At 43.8% G+C, this 12500-nt stretch overlaps 1 protein-coding gene across 8 annotated transcripts in view; it reads left to right on the top strand.

The window, feature by feature from the left end:
- The window catches only part of ablim1a (actin binding LIM protein 1a), a 39218-nt gene that overhangs the window by 24077 nt on the left and 2641 nt on the right, over positions 1-12500 (top strand). For 5 of the 8 annotated variants that reach the window (XM_035531690.1, XM_027027528.2, XM_027027524.2 and 2 more), the window contains 13 exons: positions 207-265; positions 1650-1727; positions 4374-4529; positions 4808-4852; positions 5295-5330; positions 5716-5845; positions 6162-6245; positions 7383-7430; positions 9906-10003; positions 10733-10844; positions 11569-11630; positions 11737-11797; positions 12022-12029. In XM_035531690.1, the coding sequence (XP_035387583.1) occupies positions 207-265; positions 1650-1727; positions 4374-4529; positions 4808-4852; positions 5295-5330; positions 5716-5845; positions 6162-6245; positions 7383-7430; positions 9906-10003; positions 10733-10844; positions 11569-11630; positions 11737-11797; positions 12022-12029 (977 nt within the window). The remainder of the gene's footprint in view (positions 1-206; positions 266-1649; positions 1728-4373; positions 4530-4807; positions 4853-5294; positions 5331-5715; positions 5846-6161; positions 6246-7382; positions 7431-9905; positions 10004-10732; positions 10845-11568; positions 11631-11736; positions 11798-12021; positions 12030-12500) is intronic. The other 3 variants (XM_027027525.2, XM_027027529.2, XM_027027530.2) reach the window with 3 other exon arrangements.

Genomic DNA, 12500 nt, shown 5'->3' on the forward strand with positions numbered 1-12500 from the left:
AAGTAGGAAGATAATCACATACTTGCTAATATAATACTTTAAGAAAGGAGGGAACATTCTGTACGGGTCCTTTAAATGTTCATCTCAACCTCCTTCCACAAGCTCCTGAGCTTCTGGTGTCCTGAGATTACGTGTGCACCCGGTTATTGCGACTGCTGTGTTTTCAGAGATTGGCTTTATTCCTGAGCCAACGTGTTTGTTTACAGGATCTACCGTCTGGCATCCGGGATGCAAGAGGTCAACCAGAACAGAGGAGAGACAGAGGGTGCGGTTCTCTCCCTGCCTTCGCACCGGTTTGACACAAACGAGACATTCGTCCTATTTTTCTGACTCTGCGTCCATCTCTGTGCGTTGAGTGAACACTACGTCAGAGTGTAGGTGACTCGTAAGAGCCCTGCTCCGTGCATAGGTTGGTTTGGTGTCTGCTGATGCAGGTTTGTTCTCCAACCTCCGTCTCCCTTCCTCTGCAGCTGTTGCCCCAAACACTAGCTCCTCACCCAAACAGAAAGGCAGGTACTGTATTTACCTGGCTGTGCCATGGCTTCACGTGACCATGTGCTGCCCCCTGGAGGCGGTCCAGCTCCCTCCAACTCATTCCGTGGGAATGCCTGCGTTTGATCCGTAGCCACACAGAAATCCCGAGCCGCCGCCTGCATCGCGTCTCTCTCGCCCTCTGCACTCTCTCAGCGTAGCGCGAGATTCCCACGTGATGACATGATGCCGTGTGCTTATGCACGCAGTCACTGATTGGCTCATTGTCTTGTATGATTCTCACTGCTATTGGCTGGTGACCTGTAAATTAGGTGGGTCTAATTACGAGGGATTATCATTGCTATTCAGACTTCAGATTTGCCTTTGCTGACAAAATGGCCTGATCATTCTTGTATTCTTTTCTAGGTTGGTTTGTTTGTTCGATTAATTGTTTGTTTTGTCCTAATTGAAATACCAATTTACATGAGGCATTGCCTTCAGATGCCAGTTAGCAGTGACGACATAATGGCACACAGTGCATTTCTACAGCTAAGTGCAGAAATGTTTGATGCTCCCTGTGTTTGGTGCCTGTATCGGCATAAAACTCGCACACTGAGGATTTGTTAATCGGCACAGATTACACAACAGTACAACATTATGAAATTGTTTGGTGGAGAAGTAATACACGCGTGTGCAGGCACACAACATGCACACATGCACACCCCTACATCTGCACTATCATATAGATAGAAAAACTATCTATATATAATTTTATATATATATATTTATATATATAGGAAATTTCATCTCTGCAGATGTAACACAGGTCATAGCCACTATCAGTGTTCATTGGCTTAGCCATAACCAGTCATGTAATCATAAGAATGATGTACCACAGTGCAAAGAGGAGGTTCCAGCACTCCAGGTCCATCATCAGTACACACACAGTCATTTACAATGTCTGCATTACCCGCCACTGGCCTTCAGTGAAAGAACATGGAAATCAAGCACATTTAGGTTCTATTAACAGATTTGCCTTCATTTATGCCATCTGATGTGGTATATTTTTGAATGTGTGTGTGCGTGTGTGTGCCTGTGCACGTGTATGCATGTTTGTGTGTGCATTTGTGTGCGTGGGTTTGTCCCCTGCTGCCTCTAAACCTGTGCTCACTCCACAGAAGACAGGCTCCTCATCCGAAAGTACATGTTCCCGACCTGGTTCAAGTGTTTCTGGCTCACCGGGTCACACCATATATGTAAGTGCTGTTAACACATATACACTCTCTCTCTCTCTCTCTCACACACACACACACACACACACACACACACACAAAATATTTTAACCCTATACATCACTTGTTGTATCACAGTCACCTATGGCACAAAAAAGAAGCCATATCCTCTAAAACGGAGAACATTCCATCGGTCCCTCCACCCTCTCTAAGTACCAGGACAGACACTGGTTCCTCTGCTCTTGGTTTGCAGAGTTATATGACATTTCTTTCAGATGCTGTAAGGTAATATGGCGTTGTACATATTGTAGTGTGATCTTCTTTTCTGCTGTCTTGTGTATAAACAGTCAACAACAGGAAGTAAACAGCGAAGTCTGCATTTTGTTCAGAAGAGTACTTCTTTGTTCCTGTAAGGGCCCTGGGAGAGAGCTTGTTTTTTCACCTCCCCTCTCTCTCTGGGGTATAACAGAAAGGATCTGGATTTCCAGTTTACACATCATAATCATTTACATTGGGAACAAAGAACGCTTAATATCCTTAATATACTTATTTGTGTGATTCACTAGTGATTCATTACTGTATGAACTTTGAATAACAAAATGCATAAGTGTCAGCAATACATGAATTTGAACGAACATGCAGGATCTTGAAAAAAAAGTAAGAATTGTTTAAACTGATGAAACTCACAGCTGTAACCCTAACCTTAACCCTAATCCTAGCCTTAATCCTAACCTTAACCCTAACCGTAACCCTAGCCCTAGCCCTAACCCTAACCTTAACCCTAACCCTAACCCTAACCCTAACCCTAACCCTAACCCTAACCCTAACCTTAACCCTAACCCTAACCCTAACCCTACCGGAGGGTAAACGGTGGAAGGGAATTGGGCCTTTCAATAAATGTGAAGAAATCTTCACATTAATAGTGTAAAGAGCAGTATCAGTCATAGAGCAGTATCAGTCATAGAGCAGTATCAGTCATAGAGCAGTATGATAGTCATAGAGCAGTATCAGTCATAGAGCAGTATCAGTCATAGAGCAGTATCAATCATAGAGCAGTATTATAGTCATAGTATACTATCAGTCATAGAGCAGAATTATATTCATAGAGCAGTATCGTTATCATAGAGCTGTATTATAGTCATAGAGCAGTATCAGTCATAGAGTGGTATTGTAGTAATAGAGTAGTATTATAGTCATAGTGCTGTAATGTAGTCTTATTGTAGTGTCATAGTCATAGTGCAGTACTGTAGTCCTAGTGCAGTGTCATAGTCATAACGCAGTACTGTAGTCCTAGTGCAGTATCATAGTCACAGTGCAGTGCTGTAGTCCTAGTGCAGTGGTATTGTAGTAATAGAGTAGTATTATAGTCATAGTGTACTACTGTAGGCTTATTGTAGTGTCATAGTCATAGTGCAGTACTGTAGTCCTAGTGCAGTGTCATAGTCATAGTGTAGTCCTGTAGTCCTAGTGCAGTCATAGTCATAATGCAGTCCTAGTGCAGTGTTGTAGACATAGTGCAGTATCATAGTCATAGTGCAGTGCTGTAGTCCTAGTGCAGTGTCATAGTCATAACGCAGTACTGTAGTCCTAGTGCAGTATCATAGTCACAGTGCAGTGCTGTAGTCCTAGTGCAGTGGTATTGTAGTAATAGAGTAGTATTATAGTCATAGTGTACTACTGTAGGCTTATTGTAGTGTCATAGTCATAGTGCAGTACTGTAGTCCTAGTGCAGTGTCATAGTCATAGTGTAGTCCTGTAGTCCTAGTGCAGTCATAGTCATAATGCAGTCCTAGTGCAGTGTTGTAGACATAGTGCAGTATCATAGTCATAGTGCAGTGCTGTAGTCCTAGTGCAGTCATAGTCATAATGCAGTCCTAGTGCAGTGTTGTAGACATAGTGCAGTATCATAGTCATAGTGCAGTGCTGTAGTCCTAGTGCAGTATCATAGTCACAGTGCAGTGCTGTAGTCCTAGTGCAGTGGTATTGTAGTAATAGAGTAGTATTGTAGTCATAGTGTACTACTGTAGGCTTATTGAAGTGTCATAGTCATAGTGCAGTACTGTAGTCCTAGTGCAGTGTCATAGTCATAGTGTAGTCCTGTAGTCCTAGTGCAGTCATAGTCATAATGCAGTCCTAGTGCAGTGTTGTAGACAGTGCAGTATCATAGTCATAGTGCAGTGCTGTAGTCCTAGTGCAGTATCATAGTCACAGTGCAGTGCTGTAGTCCTAGTGCAGTGGTATTGTAGTAATAGAGTAGTATTATAGTCATAGTGCAGTCATAGTCATAATGCAGTCCTAGTGCAGTGCTGTAGTCCTAGTGCAGTGTCATAGTCATAGTGCAGTACTGTAGTCCTCATGTAGTGTCATAGTCATAGTGTAATACTATAGTCCTAGTGCAGTGTCATAGTCATAGTGCAGTGCTGTAGTCCTAGTGCAGTGTCATAGTCCTAGTGCAGTGCCGTAGTCCTAGTGCAGTGCCGTAGTCCTAGTGCAGTACTGTAGTCCTAGTGCAGTACTGTAGTCCTAGTGCAGTGTCATAGTCATAGTGCAGTACTGTAGTCCTAGTGCAGTGTCATAGTCATAGTGCAGTGCTGTAGTCCTAGTGCAGTCCCAGTAGCTCTGCATGCTAACTGCTCTCGTGTGGGTGTGTGTGTTCTGTGTCCCCACTAGGCAAAAGTAGACAACGAGTTCCTTGATTACAGAGATCTAGCTGCCATCCCCAAAGTCAAAGCCATTTATGACATCGAGCGTCCAGATCTGATCAACTACGAGCCACTTTACACCACCTCTCTAGATGAAACAGAAGAGAGAGAGAGTGTTGGAGAGGTACAACTCCAACTTCCTGTGTTTGTGTGTGTGTGTGGGTGGGTGTGTGTGAATTTGGGAATATGTGTGATAGTGTGGGATGACTGGTATATATGAATGTATGTATGTAATAGGAGTTATCTGACAGAAACAGCTCTGTTCAGTTCAACTACATGCCAAAAGTTATTTGAAGAAATACCGTGTAGTGTACACACAGTACTTCATATCACATTTGGCCACTGAACAGTAAAGAACAATAATTTGTAACCTATGGCATTGTGACCCTTTTTTGTGGACAGCTTCAGACGTTGAGGCGGGATCGTTCCTTTATGCCAGATGACAGAGTAAGTCCTGCTTACCTGACTTGAACCCAAACATTAACCTTTCACCTTACAAAATCATAAGTGGCTCAGTCTTCCAGCACTCACATTCATTGTCATTGAAATGCCACTGTGTGCGTGTGTGTGTGTGTGTGTGTGTGTGTGTGTGTGTGTGTGTGTGTGTGTGTGTGTGTGTGTGTGCGCGTGTGTGCGTGTGTGTGTGTGTGTGTGTGTGTGTGTGTGTGTGTGTGTGCGTGCGTATGCGCATGTGTTTGCGCACATGTATGGGTCCTTTGGGAAGTAACTGAGTTAATCTTTAGATACTAACAAAGCAAAATCACTGGTGTTGGTTGAAAATGTCATCTTTCAGAACAGTAAATTCATTGGTCTTAAATACAGTGCTGTGATGCCTCATGAACTGTGCTTCGAACGATTTACACTTTTCTTTCATCTTGAACTCTTTCAGACACCAAGAACCATGTCACCAATTGCATCTGCAGATGTAAGTGCAGTTTGTGTTCTATGGTTTACACTGAGCCTCACTAACACATGTCCATAACAACATAATAATTCACAGACACAGCTGTTATTGTTTTTATCTGCTTATTTATTTATTATACGTTTCTAAAAACTAATGGTAATAACTTAAGAGTTTAATTGAATAGAGAGATAGAAAGTTAGCTATATCTAAAAATATTCAGATCATAAATGCTTTGAAAATGCTGTCACTCTCAAACCTTAGTTGTTGTTTTCCTAACCCATGTTCATGACATGCTGGTGACTCCTACTTAACTAAGTCCAGCATACATTCATATTTGTGAACAGGCTGTGTAAATGCCTACAGAGACTGTGTGTTACTGCTGCTGGAGAACCTGTATTTCTTACAGAGTTATTATGACATGAGAGGACACATCCTACAGCGATCTACCAGCCACGGTTCCATTGGATCCCCCGTCTACAACCGCCATAATTATACGCCATCAATCTCACGCTCACCACAGCACTTCCACAGACCAGGTGAGGCGTGGCCACTCTGGGTGTGGCTGGCGGGTGTCAGGTTCGCTGCATGTCCTCCGTAACATCCCTGCCCTGAAATGCTCCGCCCGGTCCTCAAACACGTGCATGCATGTGCTACCTCGCTAAGCTAACTGGACACTTTCGTCCAGCTGTCCAAACCAACGCTGAGGTTTTAAGACGCTCCTTTGGTTGTGGTGGTATGAGGTGGCCACTGCTCGCTTGCCCTGGTCACTACGGTGACAGCAGTTCTCAGCCCATCATCCTGTGAGATCTGTAATAACGCTACCTCTCTGACCTTTGACCTTTCTGATCCGAGGCCCTGAGCCGTCCAGTGGCCGGAGCTCCCCTGGAGCGAGCACGCCTCCCCTACCCTCAACTCCGAAACATTTCCATGTGCCAGGTACAGAGGCTACTCTCAGCTCCCCGTCTCCACAATCCTGTGGACGTGTGTCAGTAACAGCGTGCCGTTGTGTTGTCTGTTGTCCACACATCTGTCGTTTCTGATTGTGGATTTAAAGTCTTATTACTGAATGCATGTGTCTCTTATCACATGAGTCCTGCCCTTCACGTAGTGAACGGGGACATGGTCAGTTTCCATCAGTTCGTCTGCAGTGTCTGTTCTCGTGGTTCCTCTGTAGATGTTGTTGCTATCGAGCACTGTGTAATGTGTCTCTGTAGATGCTATTTTGCAGCTATGTCTCCCAGCCTGGGGCTTTCAGTACTAGTTCATGAACACTATCTGACTGAACACCATCTAACCGAACACTATCTGACTGAACACCATCGAACTGAACACTATCTGACTGAACACCATCTAACCAAACACTATCTGACTGAACACTGTCTAACTGAACACCATCTAACCGAACACCATCTAACCAAACACTGTCTGACCGAACACTATCTGACCAAACACTATCTGTCTGAACACTATCTGACCAAACACTACCAAACTGAGCACTATCTGACCAAACACTAACTGAACACTATCTAACAGAACACTGCCTCTGCTAGAAGGACTAAATCTCCAGCTGTTCATGTTTGTTCATTTTAACTTAATGAACAGAAACAGTCAAATCATACAGTGTTTTTGGTGCTTTTTGCTTTGTTCTGTCCTGGACGCATTGGCTCGTTTGACGAGTAGGTCCACGGGTGTTTCTGCTGGGTCCCGGTGTCCTGTTGTCACGCTCCAGTCCTGAAAACCTCGGAAATGGCTGCTGCAGTTCTCACTCTTCACAGATTGTGAATGTTAAATTGGCAGTCTGTTTCTGATCTTTTTTGAAAGATCATCTGTGGTGATTTCACGTTGTCTCACTTCACAACAACTCTTGAACATCCTGAAATAGTCCTGAATTTGCATAGCAGAAATTATTTTACCAGCGCAGGATTTATTTCACAAGATTTTGTTAGTGTTTCACTAAAAATCCAGTTCCATTTTGTTTCAGTGCTGGGTTTGTTTTAGGTTTGTTTTTTTTATATTATCCCTCTTTCCTCATTTACAGCAACCAATGTAAACATAATGTCATCTTTTTTTTAGATCAAAATGTCAACATCTACCGGAAGCCGCCCGTCTACAAACTACATGGTACGAACAGATCAGATTCTCTTCTAAACTGCTTTCAAACACAGATGGCATGGTGGCATAATTTGTGACAGATGAAAATATTATTAGAACAGTTTCAAGCATTCTGATCAATGCAAGCATGATCAATACAGACATTCTGATCAATGCAAGCATTTGATGAATCCACAAATTGACATGAATTGACAAGACAAATTAATATTTACATAATCATTTACACTACCATCCCAATTAACAAATTAAATATAGATGTATGGAGTGTGAGCGTGGTGCGGGGAGGTTAGGTGTGTGGGGGGGGGGGGTCTCTTCAGTCCCACATGCCTTTTTGTATTATTATTGAATTACATAAGAGTCTGTTTGCATTCCAACACAAATCTGGCCTAAATTATTCATCTTTAAATGTCTTTTATCTTGGAAATACAAAAAGCAACACACCCCACAGCTAGACTGGTCTGTACTAAGCTATACTAAACTAATTAGCCAATACTATAATATATCTTACAGTAATGCCCTGAGCAAATTAAAATAGAACCCAGTGACTCCAAATCTTAGGCCATGCTTAGAACTGATGTGTTGTTCTACCTCTTCATTTTGTATGCATTTCATTTTACCATACCTTTACATCTGTTCATTTTACCATACCTTTACATCTGTTCATTTTACCGTACCTTTACATCTGTTCATTTTACCATACCTTTATATCTGTTCATTTTACCGTACCTTTACATCTGTTCATTTTACCATACCTTTACATCTGTTCATTTTACCATACCTTTATATCAGTTTATTTTTGGTTTTGTTTGTCCAAAAGTCCAGTTATTTTACTTTAAATCTGAAGGGTGGAGAATGTGGCGGAGTTCGCCCTGAGTAGCATGCTTTCAGTGTGGTGACAGTTGGGGCCTGTGAATGGTGCTGTCTCATGCAGGAGGGGATGGTTACCTTTCCTGCTCCGCGGCGTTGTTACGTGTTGTTTGGCCTGATATCTGGTCAGTCTTGTTCCCGTAATCCAGTTTACCAACCAGGCCAGGCTACCCCTTTTCAGCCCAAAGCAAGTCCGCTGATGACATGATCCACTAAAAGAGAGACAGACCTGCTGCTCTCCATCGCCGCCCTAGGTGCAGTCTGCCCGCACTGCGCCTGCTGTGCCCCACCCACCCCTCTCAGCTTGCTGCTTCTGCTCTTCCCTTCCGCCTCCCATCCCTTCCTACTGGGCGATGACCTAATGAATATGCAAATGAAGGACGTAGCTGGTGTGGCAGTTCTGCCTTCATGTTCCCTCATTAGCATTTCATTAGGATAAAACAGATGAGATGTTGGGACGTGGGTTAATAGGGCGTTTCCTTTATAGTGAAGTTCCTGGATACATTCAGCTTGTACTCTAGTTTAAATTGAACATGTTTTACACATTATTATTAAAGTCTGTCGTGTAATTACAAGGTTCTGTTTCCCCTGTTATTGTGTTTATATGACAATTACAAGGTGAACTTTTTTTTTTTTATAATTATTTACAGTCCTGGTCAGTTGTATTTGTGTAAAAACCGAGAAGCAGCTTTACAGAAATGTAAAGAGAAATGTAAAGGCTGGGAGCTCTCCTCCTACAGCGCTGGCCGGAGATGTCAGGAGATTCATATCAAACGCAGAATTAAGACGCAACATGCCAGCAATAAGCAGTATAACCTGAGGATAACCTGACAAAGGTGGAGTGAACTACAGATCCTGCTGAATGTACGTATAATGATGGAACTCAAAACAGGACTAAGAAGCATCAGAATCAGGGTGAAAGTTCACGCATGAGGAGACTTGCAGTTATTTTTAACTCATGCAGAAGTTAGAGAGGGATGTGAAAACCTCCAGAGCACCCAAGTGAGTTCTGGTTTTAGCAGTAGGAGTGTAAAATGCATGTGAGGTATCACATGATCTATCAAGTGGAGAATCATGTCAGGATCTCACACCAGCACCACGTCAGGCAGTTGGAGAATGCTCAGCGTTGGACAGACACACAGGGCAGGTTTATTACGTATATCTACAGTACTCTGGCTGGATATGAGGACCATAAAGCTTCCAGCAGGCCTACAGCAGCACAACTAGAACCTCAGGGTCCAAACCACCGCCAGCAAATCTGAAGAATCATGTGACAGAGGCGGAGTGACACACACACATCCAAGTATTTGTCTAATGAATACAACTATTGATAATACAGTTGAGATTAATTTCTGAGAAAGACGTTATTGCATAATGAAAGTTAAACTAATGATAATTGGCAGCATTATAAGAGTCATTAATCCATTCAGGGGAATTTCACTGTTTAGAGAATGTCTTAATCTCATTTATTTCTCATTTATTTCTCATTTATTTCTCCTTTATTTTCCACCTGTGGTGCCTTTATTCCTTCTCTGGTAATGTGACCTCATGCGATGTAGCTTCTGTGAGGTCAGTGAGGATATCAGAGTGACCGTGTGTGGTCGTGTCGTGTTCAAGGCCCGGGCTTCGATATGAGGAGGAAGTCCTGCGAGGAGGATGAGGAGGAGGAAGAGGTGCAGAAACGCAGGCAGCTTCAGGAGGAACATCTCAGCAAGGTACCAGCAGAGCGCCTCACCCACCCTCCAACCTCAGCCTGACCTTTGGTTTTACGCATTTCGGAAATATTTTCCTAAAACATTTTAGAGAGCTTGGAGAGGTGAGCAGTTGAGTTGAACTGCTGAGTTCCATAGTTGAGAGAAATAGTTGAATTACACTAAACAGTTGACTTCGATAGTTGAGTTAAATAGTTCAAGTGAGTTGATCTGTTGAATTGCATTGAACAGTTAGTGTGAGCCCGTATGTCTGTGTGAGCCCGTGTCTCTACGCGAGCCTCTGTGTGAGTGTATCTCTGTGTGAGCCCGTATCTCTGTGAGCCTCTGTGTGAGTCCGTATCTCTGTGTGAGCCCATATGTCTGTGAGCCCGTGTCTCTGTGTGAGTCCGTATCTCTGTGTGAGCCCGTATCTCTGTGAGCCCATGTCTCTGTGTGAGCCCGTATCTCTGTGTGAGCCTCTGTGTGAGTCCGCATCTCTGTGTGAGCCCATATGTCTGTGAGCCCGTATCTCTGTGTGAGCCTCTGTGTGAGCCCATGTCTCTGTGTGAGCCCGTATCTCTGTGTGAGCCTCTGTGTGAGTCCGCATCTCTGTGTGAGCCCATATGTCTGTGAGCCCGTGTCTCTGTGTGAGCCCGTATCTCTGTGTGAGCCCGTATCTCTGTGAGCCCATGTCTCTGTGTGAGCCCGTATCTCTGTGTGAGTCTCTGTGCGAGCCCGTGTCTCTGTGAACAGATGCAGTCTGGACTCGGGAAGCTCATCCTGAAAGAGGAGAAGGAGAAGCAGCTGATCAGGGAGCGCCATGCACGCAGCCTCTCCGCGCAGCGCTATGTTTCCAACAGCGCAGGTGGGCAGGAAGATAAGGGATTATACAGCAGACATACTTTGGCTCGCAGGTCTCAGTTTCATCTGACTGTAGCCTTCAGTCCATACAAATAAACAGAAAATAAAAATAAACAGCAGATGGGGAGAACTGGACAGCAAATAAAGTAAACAGGTGTGAGTAAGTTTGTATGTGTGTTTATTGGTGAAGAGGGAACAGCTCAGATCTGGCATTTCTCTGAGACCTCAGTCATCCCTTAACTCTAGTACTCACACTCACACTTAACTCTAGTACTCACACTCACACTTAACTCTAGTACTCACACTCACGTAACTCTAGTACTCACACTCACACTTAACTCTAGTACTCACATTCACACTTAACTCTAGTACTCACACTCACACTTAACTCTAGTACTCACATTCACACTTAACTCTAGTACTCACCCTCACACTTAACTCTAGTACACTCACACGTAACTCTAGTACTCACACTTAACTCTAGTACTCACACTCACACTTAACTCTAGTACTCACACTTAACTCTAGTGCATTCACACTCACACTTAACTCTAGTACTCACACTCACACTTAACTCTAGTACTCACACTCACACTTAACTATAGTACTCACACTCACACTTAACTCGCGTAGTACTCACACTCTTCCTCAGATCTTGCACGCTGAATTTAGCGATGACTCATTTCTTGTCTTGATTCCTGTTCCACGTGGCATTCCTGGCGCGGCAGATCCAAATTCGCCTTCCAAATCAGGATCCCTCCCAGGCTACGGCCGAGGTGGCATGTACCGGGTGAGTGGTTCCAACCGCCGGTTCAGGCCAGCTCCTCCTCTCTGTGCTCAGGCTGTGGGAGACGGCCCCCCCTCACACACCTTCTTCCTCTCTTGTCAATTTACAGCCTCAGTCCACTGACTTTACCCAGTACAACAGTTACGTGGACGTCTGTGGTGGCACCCGAGGTCAGTGCGCTGACACACACGCATCCATAACAATCGAGCCGTGTACACGCAGCTGTGATTTGGATCACTGCAGTCCATTGTAAACCCATTGACCTGCTGCAGTGGTAATCTAATTAGGAGACCGTGGTCATAAAAGACTGTGCTGTCTGTAACTCTTGACCTTTATCTCATTCTTTTGCTGGAATTGGAACCTTTAAACTGTTCTTCTGTTTTCCATGCTGCAGAGTTCCAGGTAAGTGGCATGAGCAGACATCTGTAGCCTGCGACACCGCCTGCGTCTGCCGGCCAGTGCAGTGTGTGTTTCCGTCTACACGCCCCCGTCCATGCTGTGACCCGACCTCGCTACACATATAACGCTCTCCCATGTAACACACCCCTCCCCACCCCCATGCTGCAATTCACCCTGACCCTCGATAACCTCATGAGTTAAATGTGCTTTTTTTTTTTGCTGTTGTCACCTGTCATGTTTTATGTTACGCTTCATGTCCTGATTTCAGTCATTTGTTTGGACTAACATCATAATTAATTCCAGACTAATTTTGTGTCATTCTGTGCCATTTTGTGTCAAGTATATAACTTTTTTGAAACTAAATAATTATATGGCTCACAAAAGAACAGCACGACTTCACATAGTAAAATGATTGTTGATATAATCTTCACAGTGACAAGATACTGGATTATTAAACTTGTTATAAGTCCTCCG

This window comes from Electrophorus electricus, chromosome 11, assembly GCF_013358815.1.
Source record: "Electrophorus electricus isolate fEleEle1 chromosome 11, fEleEle1.pri, whole genome shotgun sequence".
NCBI classification, from domain to species: Eukaryota; Metazoa; Chordata; class Actinopteri; order Gymnotiformes; family Gymnotidae; genus Electrophorus; species Electrophorus electricus.